The sequence below is a fragment of the Pteropus medius genome, unplaced genomic scaffold (assembly GCF_902729225.1).
Source record: "Pteropus medius unplaced genomic scaffold, Ma_sr-lr_union100, whole genome shotgun sequence".
NCBI classification, from domain to species: Eukaryota; Metazoa; Chordata; class Mammalia; order Chiroptera; family Pteropodidae; genus Pteropus; species Pteropus medius.
The window spans coordinates 7,331,897-7,356,200 of record NW_024340700.1 but is presented as its reverse complement, the minus strand read 5'-3'; the positions used below and the strand labels follow the sequence as shown (position 1 = coordinate 7,356,200).

At 45.8% G+C, this 24,304-nt stretch overlaps 2 protein-coding genes and 1 pseudogene across 4 annotated transcripts; 2 read left to right on the top strand and 1 right to left on the bottom strand.

Moving 5' to 3' along the window:
• Positions 1–580: 580 nt before the first annotated feature.
• Positions 581–6,430, top strand: PDCD2 (programmed cell death 2). 2 transcript variants are annotated; one of them, XM_039882205.1, is made up of 6 exons: positions 586–919; positions 1,431–1,673; positions 2,047–2,178; positions 3,421–3,524; positions 4,618–4,731; positions 5,922–6,430. In XM_039882205.1, exons 1-6 carry the CDS (start codon positions 637–639, stop codon positions 6,078–6,080), a joined length of 1,035 nt encoding a protein of 344 aa, XP_039738139.1. In that variant the 5' UTR covers positions 586–636; the 3' UTR covers positions 6,081–6,430. The 2 variants fall into 2 exon arrangements, with proteins under 2 accessions (XP_039738145.1, XP_039738139.1); XM_039882211.1 differs by lacking the exons at positions 3,421–3,524; positions 4,618–4,731; positions 5,922–6,430 and adding an exon at positions 3,185–3,391 and having other exon boundaries at positions 581–919.
• A 3,910-nt stretch (positions 6,431–10,340) lies between these two features.
• Positions 10,341–22,809, bottom strand: TBP (TATA-box binding protein). 2 transcript variants are annotated; one of them, XM_039882231.1, is made up of 8 exons: positions 22,619–22,809; positions 20,945–21,151; positions 17,565–17,983; positions 15,510–15,597; positions 14,885–14,976; positions 13,194–13,361; positions 11,730–11,824; positions 10,341–11,047 (listed from the first exon to the last, which is right to left on the bottom strand). In XM_039882231.1, exons 2-8 carry the CDS (start codon positions 20,996–20,998, stop codon positions 10,968–10,970), a joined length of 996 nt encoding a protein of 331 aa, XP_039738165.1. In that variant the 5' UTR covers positions 20,999–21,151; positions 22,619–22,809; the 3' UTR covers positions 10,341–10,967. The 2 variants fall into 2 exon arrangements, with proteins under 2 accessions (XP_039738165.1, XP_039738155.1); XM_039882221.1 differs by having other exon boundaries at positions 20,945–21,148.
• On the top strand, positions 12,819–12,934 carry LOC120618292 (uncharacterized; annotated as a pseudogene).
• Positions 22,810–24,304: the final 1,495 nt, after the last annotated feature.

The window sequence follows — 24,304 nt, the reverse complement described above, 5'->3', positions numbered from 1 at the left end:
ACAACCCTGGCCCTAACCCCTAAACCGTAAGCACAACCCCCCACTCCGCATACTGAACCCTAATCTTAAACCCAGCCCCGAGCCCTTATCCCTCACCCTTAACCCTTAACCTTAGGCCGTGGCCCTAAACCCTAACTAACTCTACCCTTCTCATCCTCAACCTTCCGCTCTAACGCCATCCCAGCCGCGCTCTTCACGTCACCCTCATCCCATCCCCAAACCCTGGCGGCGCGCACACCTAGGAAACTTTCAGCGGCGCCCTCCCACCTGGCCCCGCCCCAGGTCACACGGTGCGACCCCGGGTTGCCCCCCGAAGGGGAGCGGAAGTGTGCTCTTGAGTGTCCGTAGTACGAGCCCGGACTGTCCTCAAGGCTCACAGAACCCGCGTTCCGGAGCACGTAACAACCCCAAGCACCCGACACGGAAGCCCGGAAGCGGCCGCTCCGAAGGCTCACGCGGGAGGACACGCCCCACCCCTGTCACGGGACCGGGTTCGCCACGCCCTCACTCCTGTTGTCCAATCGCTTCGGTCGGCTTGGACGCGCCCTCCGGTGCCAGACTTCCGCCTTCCGGTGCCAGACTTCCGCCTTCCGGCCGGGCGGCTCTCGAGTCCGAGCGGCCGGCTACCCGCGCGCCATGGCTGCCGTGCGCGCCGCTTCGGCGGAGCTGGGCTTCGCGGAGGCGGCGCCGGCGTGGCGGCTGCGCAGCGAGCAGTTTCCCAGCAAGGTGGGCGGGCGGCCGGCGTGGCTGGGCGCGGCAGGGCTGCCGGGGCCCGCGGATCTGGCCTGCGCGCTGTGCGGCCGCCCGCTGGCCTTCGTGCTGCAGCTGTACGCGCCCCTGCCCGGCCGCGCAGACGCCTTCCATCGCAGCCTGTTCCTCTTCTGCTGCCGGGAGCCGCCGTGCTGCGCCGGCCTGCGCGGTGAGCGGCGCGGACATGGGCGGGCGGGCGGGCGGCAGGTTGACGCGCGGCCTTCGCCGGGGTCCGGTCCGCCCGCGGGGTCCTCCCTCCCCGTCGCCCGGCGAGCGTGTCCTCAGTCCCAGCTCTTTGCTTAATTACTAAGTACTAAGTGTGCGGGGTTATACTCAGGTATTAGAAATGATCAGTTTTCAGAAAACTGGGGCCCAATAGCTTTTTAATGTTTGTGTGGTCTATTAGTCCCGTTATTAACTTAATTTGAAGACGCTCAAAGAGCTGCTTCGGTTGTGGGAACCAAACTAGTTTCTACACTATAAGAATGTCTTGTTCTTTTTCACTTTTGTTATTTTCTTCTCTCTCCTTTCAGGAAATAAGCTCCCTGAAAGCAAAAACTGCCTTCTATTTGTCTTTTCAAGAAACGAGTCTTTTCAGCCCTGTGGGAGTAGAGGCTCAAGTATTTGAATTGACGTTTTGTTTTACTTAAAATACAATGCTTTTTCTTATTTTCTTTTAGTTTTTAGAAATCAACTCCCCAGGAAAAATGACTTTTACTCATATGAACCACCTTCCGACGATCCTCCCCCAGAGGCAGGAGCGTCCTTGTGCCTCCAGCTCAAGTCTGGTGCTCATTTATGCAGGGTTTGTGGCTGTTTAGGCCCCAAAACATGCTCCAGATGTCACAAGGCCTTTTACTGCAGTAGGGAGCATCAGACTCTGGACTGGAGGTTGGGACATAAGCAGGCCTGTACACAATCAGGTGAGTCTATTTCTTTTTACTTTCAAATTTCAGCTCAGTTTCATAGCATCTATCAACCCACACCTTTTGTTTTGAGGATACAAATTAGAAATTAGAATAAAAATTAGTAATTAGAAGGGGTATAATACTTTTCAGAAGTTTGGTATAACTTATGAAGGAGGAGCTATGAGGTCTTTCCCAGTTAGTTATGTCCCAGCCTTGCGTTAATAGAGGCATTTAATTTCTGACCCATGACTTAAAATACTGGAATCATATATATTATTTTACTAGGGAGAATTGTTGCTACATGGAATATTATTTAGAAACAGGACATCATTAGGCCATCTTCAAACTAAATTATTACTAATGGTACTGGTTACCCTTTTCGTTTCAGGTGATTTGGACAATACAGTGCCTGACCACAACTTCCTTTTTCCGGAATTTGAAATCATAATAGAAACAGAAGATGAGATTACACCTGAAGATGTGGAAAAAGAAGATGAATCAGAGATTGTAGGGAGCATGGGTAAGGAGCCGGTTACAGAACTTTATTCACAAAGTGATTAAACATAATGCTTAAAAGAAAGGGCTCAATATGTCAAGAAGAGCGGTACTGAGAGGAAAAGTCGACTCACTGGGGAGGCTGCGGTATATAACTTCCCCACGTTTCCTCATTTAAAAATATCCTTTCTTGGCATTAGCGGGTGTGCCCTGGTTTTTATGTAGACATGTCAGGAAAGATCCATGCGGTCACCTGGGTAGGGCTGCCTCAGATGCTGGAAGATTAGTGAGTTCATTGGGTCCAAGATCTGTTCCTCGGATCAAGACGAAGTATGTGAGCCTGCCTGGCATAGTGTTTGGCAGGCGGCAGGGCCCCTTTAAAAGTTAGTTTCTCTTTGATCTGGCTAGATTTATACATGATTTTGATCACTCTGGTGGTACCTTTGATGACCAGTTAGTTACCTAAGAGGTCAGCAGCCAGCATTTGTCCAACACTTACTCTGCTCTGAGGGTTTTTTGTGCGCGACCTCATTAAAATCCACAGTAAGTTAGCTACTCCACCCCATTTTGCAGTGAGGACTTGGAGGCGCTGGGTGTAGCTTGTCTAGTCATAGAAGTTCTACAGCTGGAGTTTGAGCTCACTGACTCTGGAACGAGATAGGGCTCTTCACCACCAGGTTAGATTTCAGGTTAGAGAGTCGACTTCCTGGTCCACGGTTCAGACTGAGGGTATGAGAAATATACTACGATGCGTCACAGACTAAATCCTGCTGAGGACAGCAGTGGTGTAGATACTAGGGTCCCAGGAGATTCGAGTGGGGAAGGGACCGGCTGGCAGATGTGCCGTGCGTGTGCGAGGAAGGACTAAGTACCAGCCGGGAAGAGGGAGGCATGAGACCCGAAGAGACTGAGAGTCCAGGCGGCTTAAGGTTAAGCAGCAGCGATAAGGGGTCACCTTGGTTGGGTGTCCTGTTATGTGCTGGGCACAACCATCCTGAGCTGTAATTTGGGTCCGTTCTTTTAAATTTGAGGCTTTAAGAGAAGTACTCACTAGGAGCCTGCAGAGTAAATGGTGCTTCATGGAGTACCTGAAAATTTAGATGGTCTTAAAGCACCAACTGCAGTGAATTTAATTAAGGAAAGCCTGTGGAAACACCTGGCCTTCACCGTCTGATTTAACACTAGGTAGGTTCTTTAAAGCGTATGTGAACTGTCAGCTCCTGGGGTTATTCCTGATGCTGTAATAGTCACGTCGGTGGTTTTTCAGGTGAAGTCCCCGAGGAAGAATTGGATTCCATGGCAAAACATGAGTCCAGGGAAGACACAATTTTCCAGAACTTTAAAACTAAAATAGCCCAGGAACCAGAACAGGTAAAGCAGAGCTCATATAGCTCTACCTTGTGTTCTTTCTGCGGGTGTTTTAGGGGTGTCATCCCTAAAGAAGCTATGTCGTTAGCAGTGGCCCTTCACGCGAAGGAAGGGCGGTTTGCAGTACTGACGCTTCAGGAGTTATTGAAAGAGTGAAGATTACGCTATTTATCATGTGGGATTTATTTTCTAAAGAAAGCATCAGGGATAGAAGTGTATGTTGTCTGCAGCATGTGGAGTTTAGGCACCAATAACCAAAAAAAGATGTTTTTTGCTCATTTTCCAATAGGGACCTTTGGCTTATAAAACCAACATGGTATGTTAACACAAAGATTGTGGTTTTATAAAAAGAATCCTGGATCTTGGAGTGACATCATGAGCTTCTGATGCAATTCCATCTTCAATGTGAAAAAAAGTAGAGGGTGGTTGTGAGGGTTGAGGGAGGTCAGTCCCTTCTTCCCCTTAACCCCCCACACCATGAATAGCAGTCGCTAGAGAACCCTCAGGCAAATTCCCATAAACCAGTCACTGGATCAGATAAATGTCCAGCAGCTTGTAAGAAGGCTGGATTTAGGTCTGAAACACTGATGGTGGTTTTTGGCAATGTGTATGCTTTTAACAAAATAGTGGAAAAACCGCTCAGTTGTTACATAAGATATTAAAATGAATTTTGTGTTTGGAGTATGTATCTAAACACTGTGTTTCACTTGGTCTTTGTCCCTTTTAAAATCTTGAAGGCTCCTTAAAGCTGTGTGGAGGTAAGCACACACAGCTGCATTTTGGGTTCAGAACCTGGTAATGGGAAAACAGGATTATTGCGAGTCACTTCAAAAATATTTATGATTCAGATTCTGATCCTGTTATTTAGGATAAAATTTTGACATCCTGAGTAAGCTAAGCTGAAATGCTTGCTCTGATGACAGAGAAGGCATTAACTCTGCTGGGCCTGAGGGAGACCAGTGAACTGCCTTCCAGAATTGTTCCATGGAGTGCAGAAGCACATACAGAGTTTCTCCACGTGGCCATCTTATCGCATGCTGCCACTGGAGACCCAGCAGAGGGGCTGATGATTGACCGTGACCCTGACTGATTTTAGATTCTCAGGTACGGCAGAGGGATTGCCCCCATCTGGGTCTCTGGTGAGAACATCCCTCAAGAACAGGATATTCCAGACTGCCCCTGTGGTGCCAAGAGAATCTTTGAATTTCAGGTATGACCTTAAATAAGGACTTCGTTAGTACGTAATCACCCTGGTTTTTGTTTTTAAAGAGTGAAAAAACTTCGAGAAAGTAACATGCACTGGGGTCTGTATGATGTTATGGAAGGTGCCCTGTCGTGAAAATCAGAAGTTTCCTGCCTCATCTCTGGGCTTAAAGTTGTCTTTTACTGCTTTATCTGGTAGTTGTTTCTAACTCGAAATAACATACTTTTTTGATATTTCTCAGTTTACTAGTTTTCAGACGTCTGTTGACCTCTGCAGTAACGAGGATATAAATGTATTTGCTTTCACCGTCTGGACCATCTCCCCTCCCCATCCCATCCCCTACACCCGGGATGATAATCATGACTTTGGGTGTCCCTATTGTTACCGTTGTAATTTTAAATAATATACCTTGTTCCATTAATTAAGGTCTGACTCTGTGCCTTGTGAGAGGAGTGTTTTAGAGCCTTTAGTCTGTTTAGTCTTGCTTCGTGGATTTATTTGGAAAGCAAGCAGACGTAATCATTAAGGTAAAGGTTTTGTCAAAAGAAATTCTTAACATCAAAATCATTTTAGGTTGAGAGGAAGTGTTCTTGAACTGTGGTACGTAATAATACCTGTTTCTTAAGGTAAAGATGGGATTATGAGGACTGCATCCAAACCGATGGTTCTTAGTGCCAGAGCTTGACGCTCAGTGTTTGTATGAAGCCGACGATGGCAGTCCTGCCTCTGCGCTTGTTGTTATCAGGCGACTTGGCTTCTCTACACAAATGTAGCTGATTCCCTTTCGTGTTCGTCACTAGTGTTTTTAGTGGTAACAGCACCTGCTATTCCATTTTCAAATGATAAAAAGTAAAAGTTGCCCAGATAAAAGCTTTAGTCCTGTTTTGTGGCATGTTATTAATAAAAATAATTAGGTTACCAGCAAAGACAAATAGATCAGCCAGACTGTTATACTTGGGAACGTCTTTCTCAAGTGGAAAAGAAAGACACCAGATGAAGGCCAAATGAAAGAGAGGTTTGGAAGGAATAGAGTTGCACAATATTTTTAAAAGATTAAATATGTTAGTTGTATAATGTCTTAATTTTGTTGTGCTGTGTGGACACTGAGGGACCAAGGTCCCTACCCAAGGTATGTTGGAAGCAGACTGCCATCCTGGCCTCGAAGCAGGTCTCCAACTGTGTCACCCTATTCTCAGGTCATGCCTCAGCTGCTCAACTACCTCAAGGCTGACAGACTGGGCAGGAGTGTCGACTGGGGCGTCCTGGCCGTCTACACCTGTGCCGAAAGCTGTAGACTGGGTACTGGCTACACAGAGGAATTTGTTTGGAAGCAGGAGATAGCAGATACACCCTAATGACGCCGTAAAGCCTTAACAACGCTCATGGTCTCTTAGAACTTGCAATTTCATTTTTAGGACTTTATCCTAAATAAAGAAATGATTATACCGGAAGAGGCACAAAGATGTTGTTTTAGGCATCATTTACAATGTCAGGTATTTGTGAAACATGTCCAGTGACCGGGGATTATGGAAATTTTGGTGAACGTATACAGTTTTAATGATAAGGGACCTATGTGCACACCAAATGAGATGTAAGTCTAAATCGACACCAGGATACCATTTAGATGGTATTCATAGTATGGTCACATTTCTGTAAAAATAATTGTACATGTGTATATGTGGAGAAATAAATCTGGAAAGACGCACGAGGTGTGGACTGGCTACCTGGATGGTGGGGTGAAGTGGGGTGGGCCTCGTGTGTGGTCAGTGAAAATGGGTTATGCACCCAATTAGGTGAAACCATCACTCAGGTCATTTCCTTCCCCCCTAAAATTCGCAAAGTTAAAGTGAAATATATTTGGGTAAAACCCCCCAAAACTGGTCTGATAGTCAGGTGATGTCACAGGCCCTAGTCCACATGAAAGCCCAGACGTGAGAAGAATTCTGAGTCCGGCTAGGCTGGTGAGTATAGTAAGTGGGGCGCCCAGTAATTCTGAAGCAATAGCAGCAGAGTTGTCAGCATCAGGAAGAAGATTTGTGATCAGACAGTCTGACTTTGAATAGAAGCTCTGCTTCAGAACTCACCTGGCTAGCTTACGGATGAGACCAAAAGGCAAGAGCACTGGCCTTCTGCATCCCAGACTGCTGAAGGGCCGGTAAACCTGCGAGGGTACACAAATCAGTTATTGGAGTTTCCCCAGGTTAGCCCCAGAGATGTGAGGTCCGGGAGGCAGCAGCTTGAGGGAGGGCCCTGAGGGTGGCTTTCACATGTGGGATAGTCTGTTTACACAAGTGGCTCCCAGATCTGTGCTGCTAACCTTTCCGAGGCACCTTCCAGCCCCTGGCGGTTTACTTATCTTGTGATAATTCCTGTCTCACACACCTGAGAGACTGCTGTTGATCAGAGCTGGATACCAGCAGCTAATTCTAACTTTCTCACGACCATTTCCTTAACCTACACCGGGTCACATACCCCCACACACCCCTGCTAACCCTGAAATGTACCGCTGCTATAAGCAAACCTCTCGAGGTGACATTGGCTGATGTCGCTGACTACTCGGGTATTCATATATCGGGAAGTCCTGGGCTCTTCATGTAATTCAGAGAGCTGTACGTACACAGTAGTTAAAAAGCACGGTATGGGAAACTGCAGTATGAAACTCCCATAAAATTTGTTAAACAACTTTTAAAGAGGGAAGGAAAGTTATTCGTTTTGAAGCTGGCTATCAAATCAGTGAGAATCACCCGTAACTATAGTGATACAGCCCGTGGTACCGGAGGACACATGAAAAGTTCTTAATCAACTAGTAGCTAAAGACACACTTGATAAGCTCAGCGACTTCTGGGGGGCCTTCATATCCCAAACTGTGAATAATTCTCATAGTCGGGATGTGTTATAGTAAGTAGAACAGCATCCTAAGCATTTCTTCAGCAAATTCGTTATGGTCTGTCTATTTGGAGGCATCGTAACGTAGACATGCTTGCTGGCATGTTGGTAGTAACCAGCCAAGCTGTCCTTCGGGTGTATATACCCACCAAGCCCTGGAGCTGATGGCGAGTTCACAGGGCCTTTCCAGTGGGAGACAGACTAGCCCAAGTCAACGGAAAGAAAATGCCACAGTGCCAACTCGGCAACCGTGTTAAAAAATAGAAGCTAACAACAAATTTCCTTAAAAGGAAATAGATTGGTCCCATCTGTAAAAGCATCAAAAACAATACAAGTAAGTTTAACTAGGGAGGTGAGAGATCAAGACGTGATAAAATTGAAGATAAACGGGAAGGTGCGAGTTCACACACTGGAAGACTGACTGTGAAACATCGCTGCCAAAAGCCGTCCGCAGACTCAGTGCCATCCTACCAGGATTCCAATGGCATTTTTCACAGAATTTACACTTCACAAGGAAAATTTCACTCCTAGAATTTAAATGAAACCACCAAAGACCCCAAGTAGCCCAAGAAATCCTGAGAAAGAACAAAGCAGGAAGCATCACACTGCCTCACTCCAAGGTGTACTACAAAGTTAGTGTCATAACTGTGGCCCTGGCATAAACACAGACCAATGGGACAGAATTGAGAGCCCAGAAATAAACCTACACCTAGCCTCAACTAGTATGTGACAGGGGAGCCAGGAATACTCAATGGAGAGAAGTCAGTCTTTTCAATAAGAGAGAAAATTAGATATCCCATGTAAAAAAAAAAAAAAATGCAACTGGACCCATACCTTATATCATAACTTGAAATGGATGAAAAATGTAAATGTAACACCAGAAAAATGTAACTTCGGGCTGGAATGCTTTTTATGTTCTCAGCTGTCTACGTTTCTACTCATCAGTCAAGCTCAACTTTTCCATCTGCATCGGGACCCTTATTGGCAAGTGACACACTCATTTAACAGGAAGGAATTTACAGACAGCCATGGAACTGGCTTAAGACTCAGCAGGATGGAGGGATGAGGAGGGATCCGGAACACGTGCTCCCTCCCGCTCTGCACCCCTCAGCAGTGCCACCCCCTCCGCCTTACTCTCACTGCAGGAAGGCTTTCTCCACAGCAGAAGACACTGGAGACCCAGCTGTCAACCCAGCTGAACACATGAGGGGCGAGGTCTCCTTGGCTTCCAAAGAACCCCACTGGGGACGGTCTTCCTCTTCTCTCAGGGGGATCACGTACCGTTTTTGACCTTTCTGGCCTGGGAGAAGGGATATTCTCTGCAGTCTACCTTCCACTGGCGAGATTCTAAAACAGCTGGTTCTGTCCCTCATCTTCAGGACTACTTTCCCTCATCTGCAGCAGAAATCAAATGTTTTGTCCTTGAGCAAGGCGAGGTGAGAGGCACCGCCAGGCGCCCCTGCCTTTCTTATGCCGACATACCCCTCCCTCCAACCATCTGGGGGTGAGTCTCTTAAGCGTCTCAAACTGAGGTGGTGCTTCTTTTTAAAAAAAAATAGCAACTAGAGTGAAAATAAAAAATAAAAGTAAGTCATAAAAATTTTAAATAAGAAATACACCACCCAACTCATTTGCCTCTAGCAATGCAGACACATTTAAAAACACCGTAAATTGACACGTCACCCAGCAACTGCTGCTGCAGAGGACAGGACGTCAGACACTGTGGCCCATCCATCCACTCCACCATCCCCCAAGACCTCAGCTGGGCCGACACTGCCCGACGAGGCAGCTCCCCTGCTGCAGATGGCACTCCGGTCACCTGTCCTTTCTCAGAGGCTGCGTTCTGGTTTCATCATCCAATTCAGAAAGTACAGCGAAACAAATGTTGGTTTAAATGCTTTCACTCATTTCGGTGGTAGTATTCTGTCATTCTAAGACTGCTGTGTGTATAATGTGAGGTAAATAGCTAATTATGGAATGTTTTAACTCATCTTTTTTTTTTTAATTAAGAATTCTCTGTAAAAGTTATAACATAGAATTGGTCAAATGAAACCCCTGTAGTCCTGAATCTGGATTAGATATATCAGTATGAACTCATGAGTTATTTTATCTTGAAAAACTTTAAATGGATGGAAGCAAGCATTTATCTTGCTATATGAAGTGCATCACTTTATGAAAGTATTCCAATGAATATGTGAAAAAAAATGAAATGATTAGAATTTCATCAGCTGCAATCCACTAACGTTAATGGATCAATGAGAATAGAGAAAACCAAAGATCCGTAATAAAAGAATGCCACTTGGATGCAGTGGCTCATCTGAACTAAGAGCAGAGGGCACACCGAGCCACACCGTGAGTCTGCCGACAGCAAACACGGTAAAGAAACTACCAGCCAAACGGCCTGAGATCTTAGGGATGGAGGAAAAACTTAAGGAATAAAACAGATATAAAAACATTTTTTAAAAAAATGGAATACTGATCTCGATTAGGACAGTGGTTATAGGATAGTGGATAGTGGCTGGGCATCTGGGATGGATGGCAGAGTTCTGGGCGGTGGCTGCAGGGTTAGGGTGAGAATCACAGGCAGTTCAGCTGGGAAACGGTGCTCAATGTATGGGATGCAATAAATACGTTTCGTGAGCCCTTCGATTTTCAGGCAGTTCATCCATTTTCACTGCCACGTACAATAAAATGTTGACTGAAACAAACAACAAGGAAACACACCGCAATGGTTTCAGGCATCGTATCTAAAATAGAACTTTTTTAACAGTATGATCACACGAATCTTACAAGGCATCGTTTATAGCATCAATCTAACACTTTTATAAACAGCATTTATTGTACAGAGTACTGAGGAGAAAATATTTACAGCCATTTGTTCTCATTACTACACCTGTCCTGTCCTGCAATACTGAAAAGGCGGAATGTGGCACAAAAATAACCCTTCGGAATTGCAAATTAGAAAAACAACACTTTAAAAAAAGGTTTTTACTTTTCTGGTAGAAATATAAAAACTGGTTTATGGGAAAGAAATCAAACCAAAAATCCAGTCAATTAGAGAGGTGGCTTTAACACTAAAGTTTTGTCCCTTAAACCAACTTGTCAACAGCAGTAAGTGTTTAAAACCTAACTATAAATAAGTGGGCAGCGCTGCCCAAATAGCAGCAGCACAGTGCAGCGACTCAGGTAACACTGCTGTCCCCTGTGCGGAAGCGACAGCCCTCCCGGCGCTCCCACGGGGCACGTGCAGGCCGTCACCACGGTTGGCGGGGCTGCCCCGCCCCCCACCGTTTCAATGTACCAAACTGATTTCTTAAAAGCCGGTGGGTGGGGAGGGCAGGAGCCCACGACGGCTATTACGTCGTCTTCCTGAAGCCCTTCAGGATGGGGTAGATGTTCTCAAACGCCTCGTAAATCTCTGCTCTGACTTTAGCACCTGTGGAGATGAGTTGGAGTAGAGATGAGACTGCCGTGGCATTTAATACACAAAGAGGAAAATTATGCTTTTAAAACAAAACTGCTAGCACGATTCTTTCCATTCCCGGTGAGACTAACAGACGCGGGCATCCATACGTTCATTTGGAACCCCTTGCCACAATCTTACTTTTGTTTTTAAAGCAGTATTTTCTTCACATGGCTCTTTAAATTACAACTGTGCTGTTGGCCTGGTGTCACCATGCTGGTCCCCACACCAGGTCACAAACGGAGGTCGGCAGTGGGAACAGCTGCATCTTTCCCTCCCCATTGCTGTCTCCGACCAGCCTCCTTTGAGTCGCCCAGTGTGGTCTCCACACGATAGTGCTGATGAGAGCCAAAGCTTCAGAGGGCAGGCTCCAACCCAGAGCACCACCTCTAAGCCAGGGTGATGCGCCCTCCTCCCCTCCCCCCAGGTCACACTTGGCTGAAGGTCCAGCACAGATGCGTGAGCTTCCCTCCCCTCACTTCCTCTGGTCCTTCTCCTCAGAGTGCTGGCGGGGAGGAAAAGAAAAAAGAGCCAAAGCCATCTTTACAAGTGACTCTCCGAGTATCCCAATGCCGTGAAATTACTTTTCAGCGTTGAGAAAATGCCATTCCTGAAACTTTCAAACCTTTAGACACTACTTCCTGTTAAAACTTACCTGTTAATACAACTTTTCCAGAAACAAAAATAAGGAGAACAATCCTGGGTTTGATCATCCTGTAGATTAAACCAGGAAATAACTCTGGCTCATAACTAGAACGAAAATGGCAAAAACAATTTATGAATTAAAAGTTACGAATGCGTTTCGATAAAATGAGGGCGTGTACCAAGGAAAACACTGAATAAACAGCCAACTAACAGAGAGGCAAAGCCCAGTTCTTTAAGTGGCATCAAGGAGAGAGGGCCACTGGGGTTGACTCGTTATCGGCACTTGGAGACCATGTAACTATTTCTAGCAAATCTGGGTTTTCTGACGTAATGAGAGCTTTACACTGATGTTTTATAGTGCCTCTGACTCCCATCAAGTGTCATTCTGGACAAGTTTAGGTATATCACTTATTTCTAAGATCTGACAGGAGCATTTTGCCTTTTAATCATTCCCATCTTGTCTCCTTAAACTGAAATATGCTGCAGCTGTTGCTGCTGGTCAGGCAGTCTACCCAGTGGAGAGTGAGTGTCCCTCCCGACCGTGCCCCCTGACTGAATGCACGGCCAGTATGTCCTATTCTGAGCCCAGTCACCTCAGTTTGTTAGTTCGGAGACTGAAACATTAGAGTATGTGTGTTTACCCCGGGGGAAACTCAGGGCAGGTTTCTCTGAGGAAGAGGTGTTTGGGTGGGTACATGAAATGTGAGTGGGGGTTTCCTAGGTGAAAGTGAATGCGTGTGTGCCAGGTACAGAAATGGGATGTGCAAAGGCCCTGCTGCCAGGAAGGGTGCGGCAAGCTTCAGGGAGCTGTGCGCAGGGGGCTGGAGTGGGGGGCAGGGACCATCGGCCTGCAGGTCCTCCCCAAGAAGTAGCAGGGAAACACACACACAGGCTGTCCCTCCGACTGCTGGGAGGTCTGAGAGCACTGACCAGAAGAAATTGAAAAAACTGGAGAGAAAGCTGATACAAGAGGTTGTGGATTTAATTCGTGCATTTAAAACGTAATCACTTGGACGTGGTTCCATAGTATAGCGGTCAGCATGTCTGCTTTGCACACAGAAGGTCCCGGGTTCGCGCCCCAGTGGAGCCACGGTCCATGGTCTACGGCCATGCCACCCTGAACAAGCCCGATGTCTGATCTCAGAAGCTAAGCAGGGTCGGGCCTGGTTAGTACTTGGATGGAAGACCACCTAGGAAGACCAGGTGCTATAGGCATTAATAATAATAATAAATAATAAAAATATAAATTAAAAAAATAATAAAACGTAATCACCGAACAGTCAAGTGAAATGCACCTAGAAGGGAAACCAGCGCCACCACGGTAAGGGGTGCTGACGGTCCGCGTGTGCAGTGGGAAGTGGGGGGCCAGTGAGGACAGCAGGTGTGGCCGTGGCCCCAGGAAGAAGCCTCTGCAGCAAACTCGTCTGCAGCCACAGCATTTCTCATGTGCTGGTGACGATGCACTTCGACTTACCTGCTGAACTGCTGGTGGGTCAGCACCAGGCCTTCCAACCTTATCGGGAACTTCACGTCGCAGCTCCCCACCATGTTCTGAATCTTGAAGTCCAAGAACTTGGCTGGGAAACCCAACTTCTGCACAACCCTGGCATACTTTCTGGCTGCTAGTCGGGACTGCTCTTCGCTGGGGAAAGGAAAAAGTGAGATACTTCATACTCAAAGCCAGCTAAATTAGTCATTCAGATGAATAAGTCATTAACAGTCCAAGTTTGGAAAGTTACTTAAAAAAAGGATAAATATCACGCCCCTTCCCAATAAGAGAAAAGATCAGCAGACATGAACTATTTCATTGAAAAGTCTTCCTGTGTCCTTGGCAGAAAACTGAAAGCCTACTCAAATGATCACCTTTTCAATTCAAATTACTGACGCCCTAGATTTTACAGATGTGGAGTATACTAGCATCACCGTCATCATTACTATTATTCTGTTTTAGCCCATAAATTCCTACTGAGATGAAAACTAACAGGCTTCATTTTGATAGGAATATACTGATGAGATTTGAACTTAAAGAACACACAGACTAATTCTATCCTCTTTCACGCCAAGTCTCTCTCTGTCCATTCCAGCGACTATTTGTTGGTTACAACTGTGACTGAGCAAAGAAGGACTGATGCAAAAAAGCGGAAAAGATATAAAACCATCAAACAAGAGACTCTGAAGTGCAAGGGTTAAGAATGCAGTACTTTCTTTTAAAAGGAAAATAAATTTATTTATGGTTTCTTATCTTGAACAAATCACGACCTAAACAGATAGGCATCATTCAGTCTGCAGGAACTGCTGTGGACGAAGAAGGCTGGGGGCTACAAGAAAAGCCTGTCTGGGGAAGAAATGGACATCTCGCATTGTCCATTTCTGGCGAACAGAGCCCTAAATGCAGCCATGTGGAAGCACGGACAGACCCACATCTTGCCTTCTGAAAACCCTGAGACCAGAGCCAGGGTGTCCACCCCAACACCCTTCCCTTCATTGAAAGACACGTTCAAAGGTCAAAATAAGCAGCCCCTCTATGTGTTAACATCGCCAAGTGCATTTCGATCATCTTGTATTTTTAAAAGTTCTATTCACTTCATTTGTAAAAGCTTCGTGGAGTTATGTTACCAACCTTCCCCTCACGTGTTAGACAGGGTTACACTAGCCAGGGCCCCGAACGCTAACCTCGGACAGGCTCACTCCAAGCAGACGCGGGTCCAGGCAGGGCGCCTGCTGAGAAGGTGCATTCCTCCAGACCTGCATACTTCATGCACTGCTCGATGACGGGCGGCAGGCATCTGTGACCGCACATGGGGCTGCCACACTGCTAGAACCCACGAGGCCCCACACTCCCAAAGCATCAGCTCTAAAGTTCTGTGACTCACAACCACTTTTTTTCCAATGAGGGGTGAATCTGTGCTATGCATAAAGTTTCTGGCATAAAGGGACCCTTCTTAACAGTTTCGATGTCACATACTATCAAGTCCACATAAAATGCACCTGAATGGCATGGATTAAGCAATGGCGCGTCCAAAATTCATGCCTGATTTTAGCAAAATGAAACCACTGATGTCTAAAGTGATCAGAACCGACCATTTCAATAAGATTTAATTTAAGTTTCACCCTAACAACCGCAACACGAGTCGCACACCAGGAGGACGGACTGTTCACACCCACCTCTTGGCGCCCGTGCACACCATCTTCCCAGAACTGAAGATTAGGGCTGTGGTCCGGGGCTCTCTAATTCTCATGATCACAGCAGCAAACCGCTGAAACGGTCAGAGACAATCGTTAGTGAGGTCGCGCCAGACTGCCGATGTCTTAGAACTAGCCAACAACAAAGAACGTCCCAGTAGTAAGAAGGACCTGGTATATACAGAGCTATCAACATGTCTGCCCTGTGCCCCGCTTCTCACGGAGCATGCAAGCCTTCACACGGGGAGCGGAGCAAGCATGTGGCAACTGAGTGAGCTGGGCCAAGATCTGTGTGTCCTTTCACACATTCCAACAAGATAAGCAGTGCCTGCAAAATTTTTTTTCTTTAATCACATCCTTAATAAACACCAGCACCTCTGTTTCTACCTTATATTTGCTGCTTCCCATGACAAGCTTCTATAACTATACATTTTGTTGGTTAACCTTTGCCACCTCCAGAGGGACTTAATATACCAGATTACAAATTTCCACTCTACTTTTAGAAACAATATTAATGTATAACATGACACAAACTTTTTGACTTAGGAACCTTTAAAAGTAACTTATTGTACTATTACAATTTGAAATACATTAAAATTGCTCAGACCTTGGGATTATATTCAGCATTTCGGGCACGAAGTGCAATGGTCTTTAGGTCAAGTTTACAACCAAGATTCACTGTGGATACGATATTTCTGCAAGAAATTTGAAAAGAAAACATTATTTAACTTTTACAGATGCAGTGTTAGATATTTATCTAGAAATCTGGTTCTTTCAGATTTCAGTTCAATTTTAACTTGGTTTTTTTAATTAGACATTTAATAAATTGTTGACATTTATTAAGCATTTAACAAGTACCACATGCCATGGTGGGCATTTTACATAAATCATGACTGAAGACTTAAAATGCACTGTGAGGCAGTAACTATTTTCAGATTGGGCGACTTGCTTAGGACACACAGGCTCCTAAGCGCTGCAGTCCATCCCCCTCCAGGGCTTCAGCCCTTTGCTTAGTCCAGAGCCCCGAATTTCCACCCATCACTCCCACTCCTAAAGCCGCTGTTGATAAAGGAAAGAGGCAGGCATGACTCTCTCGGTCCTCTCGAAATGAGTACCTTTTGGAAGAACAAGAATTCAATACCTTTGACAAAGGAAAAATCCTGCTTTTTTCTTCTGATTAACCCTCAGAAAATCAAGAAAACCAGACATGACCATTTATTATCCAGGCCCAACAGACCCCCCCCCTTTTTTTTTCAGTATTCTTACATCATTTCATGAATAACTTAAAAAAAGAAAGTATAGTGGAAAACAAATTTTTTAGAACCTTTAATAAAAATTTAAACAAAGCAAACCGCCGAAGTTTCCATTCTGTATTGTCCTGCTCGTGAAAGTGGACAATGCCCACAGGCCATCAGGTCTGGACATGGACCGTCGCTGCCCTGCGAGTACTGACCCCGGACGGCAAATGCGTCTCAAGCTGGCCGCAGCTCACTGCTGCTTCTGGTTCTTTCTTGCACGGTCAACATGCAACACTTCTGGAAACTTGGTGGCTCACGATCTGGTTGTCAAGAGGATGGCTGCCTTCTTTAATACACAGCCACAAGGCCACTTAGGACGACTGACTCAGTGCTTTCATCTCTACACCCTCTGTCCTTCTAATCGACTTCACATGCTCGCCTGTCTGTAACACCTGCTTGCTTATGAACTGAATCAAGTAAATTTTGGTCCACCAAATCTGGTGTCACAAATTTAGTCGTATAATCGTTAAATGCGTTCTTCTCTTTCTAAACAATTGTGTGAAAATGCACATAACATAAAATGTACCATTTTAACCAACTTCAAGTGCACATTTCAGCGCTATTCAACACACGCGCACTGTTGCGCGACCGGCACTGCCATCCACGCCCGAAACTACTTCACCTTGTAAAAGTGAAACTCTAGTCCCGACTGCCCCTCCCCAGCCCCTGGCCCCAGCACTCTGCTTTGTCTCTGATCCCACCACTCTACGTGCCTCATGTGAGTGGACTCACACAGCACTTGTGTCTCTGTAACTGGCTACTTCACTTTGCGTAATGTCCTCAAGTCCACTCATGTCGTAGCATACTGCAGAACTTCCTTTTTACAGCTAAATAATATTCCACCGTAGGGCTATATCATCACCCACCACCACCCTATCCTGTTACATATAAGACCCGCTTCATCTAGGGAGAAAAATCCGTTTAGAGCAAGAACAACCATCCTCAACTGTGTGAAGGACACAGCCCCTCAAGGATTTCTGTGCAGCCTCATAATAACCAATGAAGGGGAACCAGGCCACTATGGACTGTACTAACTCTGTGCCTGAGTAAGACATCTTCCCGAAGCCCCAAACATCACCGGGGGGAAGACCACGCAGGGTGTGACCTACAAACCAGCTACAGGGAAATGTCTATGACAACAGCAACGAATACAAACTGGACTTCATTGGTTCAAGCACATAAACACAAGCTACCGAACTTCTAAAGGGTAGGAGAGCTTTTTACTGAGGGTCCTGACTCACTGAGATAGCTGTGACAGATGGAGCAAGCTTTGACGCACGCACCCTAGAAAAATCGGCCCTCAGCTCCCAGGGCACAGCACCAAGGGCCCCTGGGCGAGGCAGAGGACAGACCCAAGTACTCACTGCAGCTGTGGCACGATCCCAGAGCTCTCCGAGGCTGGTGTGGCAGGCGTGATGGGAGTCATGGGGGTCACGGGGGAGGGGTACAGGGGTGTGGTACCCGGCAAAGGGGCAGTGGTGAGCGTCTGTGAGTGGAAGAGCTGCGGTGTCTGGCCCGAAGCCCCCGGTGTCGCCTGCTGGGCTGTTGACTGCTGGACAGCTGCCGTCACTGATGTCACGGCTGCCTGCTGCTGCTGCTGCTGCTGTTGTTGCTGCTGCTGCTGCTGCTGCTGCTGTTGCTGCTGCTGCTGCTGTTGCTGCTGCTGCCTTTGCTGCTCCTCCAAAATAGACAGACTATTGGTGTTCTGAATGGGCTGCGGCGTCAGGCCCGTGCCATAAGGCATCATCGGACTGAAGATGGGGATCCCGGGAGTCATGGCGCCCTGCAGAAGGTCAGGGGAACACAGGTTAGGCTGGCTCATGCCGAGTGTTCACAGGACTCGCCTGGTAAAAGAACAAGTGAGAAGTGCAAAGAGAGACACCTTCCGAGCATAAACGGGATTCCTAAGCATTAGTAGGGAGGAACTTGCTGTTCTCATGCACATCCCTTTCTTCTTTCCCGTAAGTAGTAAGTAAGAGCTTAGGGTCTGAAACTGGGCCTGGATATGAGATCCAACTCTGCTACTTATGACATCTGAGAGCCTGAGAAAGTTGCTTGACCATTCAGGCACATCTGGGGGGTAATAATGTTCTAAGATTGTTATAAGGAATAAGTAAGACATGCAGAGTGACCATATGCCGTTTTTAAAACTATTATCCTAGCATACCATCTGGGTAGTGCCCTGTTTCACTCTCAAAGTATCTGTCTCAGCTTGGATGAAAAATTATGTTTACCCTAAAGATACCCGCTTTAAAGCATCCAACACGATGACAGACACACAGAAAACACTGTGGTGTTGGCAATGATAATGACAACTAATCAACGAGGCTGATCGTTTGCTCTCCCAAAAGTTGAACTCAACAAAATCCAATGCATTTATCAGAATAATATCGATTTACTTTTCTACAATGCTTCTAAACTCTTCCAGACATGGTCACGTTTGTTGATTTCTCTGAGCCTTACAGCGGCCCTTCGGGAGAGGGAAAGCAGATGCTCCCTTCCCCACATTAAGGACGAGAACGCTGACACCAAGAATAAAAGACTTCCTGTTAGCAGATCAGCCAAGACCACAAGCATGTGCCCCCCTCCCCCCGCCGACCCCCAGCCCAAGCCTCCAACCCCCCCACCCACGGGGTCCGTGCAGCTCGCAGAGTTCATCTGTGCGAACCTCTTACAATCACACCCAACACTGCTGCATGGAGGGTCCGGTTTTCCAACGGGACAAGACCTAAAAAAGAGCCACAACCTTTCCTACTTCCACCACTTTATTTGGCAGAAAGTATAAACCAGAAACATCTCAGATATTTGTGTTAAACTGTTTCACCAACATAGTGGCAGAAAGAACATGACAAGAGGAGCAAATCCATACCAGAGCCCTAAGTGCGGGCATTATTCTAGGGCATCTACCACTTACTCCACTGAATACACTGGCTGGAAAAAAACGCAGGCCGCACTAGTTTAAAAAGACTAAGGTTTTGAAAGGTGTGCCTTCTTTTACACCATATATGAAAATGAACTCAAAATTGATCACAGACACACATGTAAAAGCCCAACGTCTGAGGAGAAATATCTAAGGCTTTAGGTAGGCAAAGATTTCTTAGACGGGACACAAAAGCACTAACCATGAAGTAAAACTGATAAACAGACTTCAGAAAAAAATTAAGGACCCAGAGCACAGTTACCCACTTGTCTGCAGTTTTGCATTCTACGGCTTCAGTTACCCATGGCCAACCACTGGCCGAAAATAGTAAATGGAAAATTCCAGAAATAAACAATTCTGCAGTTACATTGTGCGCAGCTCTGGGTGGCGTGATGCACTCTCACGCCCCGCTCCAGCCCACACGGGACGCGAATCATCCCTTTGTCCAGGGATTCACACTGTCAGGCAGCACAATAAGATATTTCGAGAGATCGTACTCACCTAATTTTTATTACAGTGTATTGTTATAATTGTTCTATTTTATTATTAGTTGTTGTTAATCTTTTACTGTGCCTAATTTAAAAATTAAACTTTATCATAGGTGTGCGCATATAGGAAATAGCACAGTACCTTTGGGGTTCGGTACTATCTGTGGTTACAGGCACCCCTGGGGGTCCTGGATGTGTTTCCCTGTGGAGACGGGGACTGCTGTACATAACGACCAGTAAAAACTCAATAAAATATGAATAAGCCAATAAAAAATGGGCAGATGCGAAGAACATTTTACAAATGAGAATACATCGATGGCCAATAAGCACTTGACAAGATGCTTAAGATCATAAGTCGTCGGGAAAATGCAAGTTAAAACTACACGCACTGCTAAGTAACCATCAGAGTAGCTAAAAGTGAAAACTCCCAGAGTGAGTAAGGGTGTGGAGCAGCTGGAGCTCTCACGCGCTGCCAGGGAGCCCGAGAATACACCCGCGCAAAGTCAAACAGACACTCACCGTAAGACCTAGCAACCCCACTCCTACGTATTCCCCCGAGAGAAATGCAGACACGGCGCACGCAAAGCCTGCACACGAACGTTTACAGCACCTCCAGTCACAGCAACCCCAATGTGGAATCACCCTAATGTCGACAACTGGAGGGTGGGCTGAAAAGTGTGGTGCATCCACACAATGGAGCACAACGTGGCTATGAGAAGGAACTGCAGATGTCCGAAGGTTATGTTGGGCAAAAAAGACAGACACGAAAAAGCACCTACTGATTATTACTCCATCTGTATGAAATCCCAGACCAGGCAAAACTATCCTTAGCCCTGGAAAGCGGGATCGGCAGGGGCCTGGCGCTGGGGGAGCAACTGCAAAGGGGCAGGAAGGGTTTTTTGGGTAACTGAAATGTTCGCTTATATAGGAGTATATAATTATCAAAACGTACTCTTAAATGGGTGTTTTCATTGTTTGTGAATTATACTTCAACAGAGGTTATTTAAAACTTTAGAAAGCAGATATGATATTTGGAACCTTCAACATAAAAACATAAAACTAGAAAATAATTTTGTGAGAGTCACTTTCAAAATCAAAGACCCTATAATTACTTGAAACACTTTTATGAGTGTTTATCAAAATAATAAGTTTTTACAAACACATATTTTTACCTTCCAAGTAATCTCCCCAAATTAAACACTATCATGCCTATTCAAAGCCTTATAGGCCTTCTCAACAAAATAAGGGAGGCTTAAAAAATACGAATCCATTTCAACAGTGGATTGCGTTCCCTCCCTTCTCCTTCACACTGTCTCTAACAGCGCAGACTGTTTACCTGAGGCGACGCCAGGCCCTGAGCGTAAGGTGGCAGGCTGCTGTTCTGATCCATGATGTTCACGCTCTTCTAGGCGAACCAGAACCCTCTGGACTGGAATTCACCTCAGCGTTCAGTCTCCTCCTACAACATCCCCAGCACACACTCCTTAGCGACGTCCTCAACTCTCTCCGTTATCTTCAGGCACGCCAAGAAACAGGGATGCTGCTTTGGAAATGGTTTAAAGTTTAATGTAAGGATACAAGTAAACTGTGCAATCATTTAAACCAGTTTCATGGTTACACAAACCTCCCCCCAAAATAAACAATGAAGCTATTTCAGAATATACTTTTTGCCTATAATAGTGAAATCTTATTCCTTCTGTTTCCTGTGACTGCATGCAAAATTGCCAACAGAAAAATTGTTTTGTTACGTGTTTAAATACTCATAGTCACAGTGTTCAAAATAAAGGTGTCATAATCAGCACCGAAAACTTTTGGGGAAAAATATCTGGAGAAAACAAATTCCTAAGCAAATTGTCATACCTGAGTAGAAATCTTTGTTAAGCACTGTATACACTGCACTATTAGATCAAGTTTAGGTTTTGAAATATTCCAATCAGTTTTCTATCCTCAATGTCTTGGGTGTTAAGTTCAAGAAATATTTAACTGGGTCCAATACACTTTAGTATTTATTGAGCTGCTACTTTAATAAAATATCATTTATTGAGCTGCTACTTTAATAAAACACTGTGATAGCTGTACAGGCACAAAAACAAATAGAACACCACATTTTTATATATGTAATAACTTTACCTCTTTAAAACGCATAAATATAAAGTGTGCCTGTATCTGGTTTTCCCTAAATTACTATCACTGGCTAAACATGTGAAGTTACTTTTAGACAAAAGAACCAAGCAACTGCTGAAAGACCTTTTGTTCAGTTTAGTTTGAACGGATCCCTAACTTGCTCAAGGCTGCTGTGAGAACTAATTGAAAGAAATAGGATTAACTAACACATCACAAACTGCATCTAGCTATCATATAGAAGCAAGGATAAACGTGTGCTATTATTAAATTTCGATTTAATATCTAATAAGGTATTCACATAGACTAACATAGCTCTTACAGGTCTTAGCTACGTTAAAAGTCAAAAACCCTCATGCACTTCAAGCATGTGCTGATTCAGAGCAAACACTCAGATGTTTCCTGAAGGAATCTGACAGTCACTTTGATAAGACAAAGGACCCCAAACACTATATAGCCTACATACTCATTACTGAAAAACAGACCAAAAGTAAAAATTTTCAGAAAATGTCAGAGATACACAAAAAAATTATACTTTTTTGACACTCTTATCCTTTAACAATAGAACTACTGCAAATATAAAAACGAAGAGGATGTAGTCCTTTGCCTTCCAACGTCGCGGGGGAACGGACAGCAGGACAGGTGCGTGTGGGCCTGTCCTGCCCCGGGCCCCGCCCGGCGCCCCGCACCCCACGCCCGCACGACGGGAAGGAGACCGCTGGAGAGCGGCCGGTACCGGCCGGGGCGGCGGCGGCTCGGGCGGGAGGACGGTTCCGCGCGCGGCCTGCGCGCCCACTCTGCGCCTCCCCCCGCCATCGGCCCGGGGCCTGCAGCGGGGGTCGCCCCTGCACCGCCCTCGGAGGAGAGCAGACGCGAAAAGGGCTGTTACCTTGAGCCGCTGCAGAGAACGTTATCCGTCCGCGAAAACGAAGTTAAGCCGCCGGCGAGCCAGGCGCCCGCCACGGCGACCCTTCCCGACCCTACTGAACTACCGGCGCGCGTTTATAATGTCACTTCCGCCAGTTCGGCCCTGGGCTTCAGCGAGCCGTCCGCGCCGGAGCGGCGGCCATGGGCGGTGTGGGCGCTCCGGCACTTCCTGCGTTTCCTTGGAGAATCGGTTGGAGGGTGGGAGGGGCGGGGCGGGACCCGTAGAGACTTCCGGGGCGTGGCCTCTTGGCCGGAGCATTTTCTAATTACTCGTTGCTGGAGGTAGGCGAGGCATTGGTTTTTAAATGTTGACTTTCTAGGCGGGCTGTCTGTGGGACCTCCTGCTAACTACCAGGCTCTTGGCCTCAGTTTCTCATCTTGTAGAATGGACTGGTAACAGACCTAGCCCTCTAAGGGTATTGCGAGATGGTTTAAGGAAATGCGTTAACAGTGCCTGGCACCTGGTAAGCACTATGCGTGCTAACTACTCTCGAACACATAGAGAGAAGAAAAACACAGCCTGGTTTACAGATTCAATTGTATTTTAATTCTGTTAACACCATCTTATGGTCTCTTTTCACATTTGTCCCGGAGACTTTTCGTAGTTGTTTCCTTGCTTCCTGATGCTTGTTTGGGCTCCAGGGTACCTTCGTGTCTCCTATTGTTCATTTAGACAAAATCATATATCATACTTGTAGGGGAGGAGAATTATTCCTCTACCCTTTAGATTCTTTTGGCTGGTCTATCATTAAATTGACGTAAGACAGATTAACAGGAGATAAATTTTGCTGTGTGCTACATATGGGAGTCCCACAAAATCAATAAGAGGCTCCCTGAGATGAGGATAGGGGTCTGGGGCTTCAAAGAGAAGGAAGATAGGAAGAGCAAATGTTTGGTAAACAAATGTTTGCCATGTCACGGAGAGACACAGAGAGGACTTTGAACAAACAGGCCCTGCCAGGCTCCCCCAGCCCAGCACAGCTGGCTCATACTCTGCAGCTCTCTCTGGTGATAGCTCTCTTCCTGGACCAGGCCCTCTATCTAAATTCTTTTAGGTAGTTAAGGGAGGAGTAAAACGTTTTTCCTGAGTCTTTTGGGCCCCTCAAAATAATCCTCATGCCAAAGTGGCACATGCTGGGGAGACTTGTTCGGAACCCCTTCGTACTGCTTGTTATTTTGCTTCCTTTGTATTTTAATATAATCAGGTTTTGAGCCCCTTAAAGACAGGGAATGTTATATACATTTCTTATATCCAGGACAGTACCTGAATAAGTACAGTACTTCTCTGTCAATAACCATCAAAGAAAATCCTTTGTTTTATCCTTTTTGTTTGTTTGCAGCAAAACATGGGAAAGGTTTTAAACAAGTACTTTCAAAAATCTTTCCTAGTTTCAGAATCGTATGTATATATCAGGTAGTCCATAATATATTATCCAATTGCTTGCATACTTCTTAAATATAACATTTTAAAAATTGTAAAATTTTATGAATTGAAAATTAATATCCAGAAGTGAACACGTACAAATTAACAGATAGTTATAAATCAAGAATCCGAGTATTGCCAGCAGCAGAACCCCAGTCCTCAGCCAAGCAAGTTCTTGCTATTCACTGTGTACTCCGAAGGTAATATTCTTTTGCTCAACGTTAT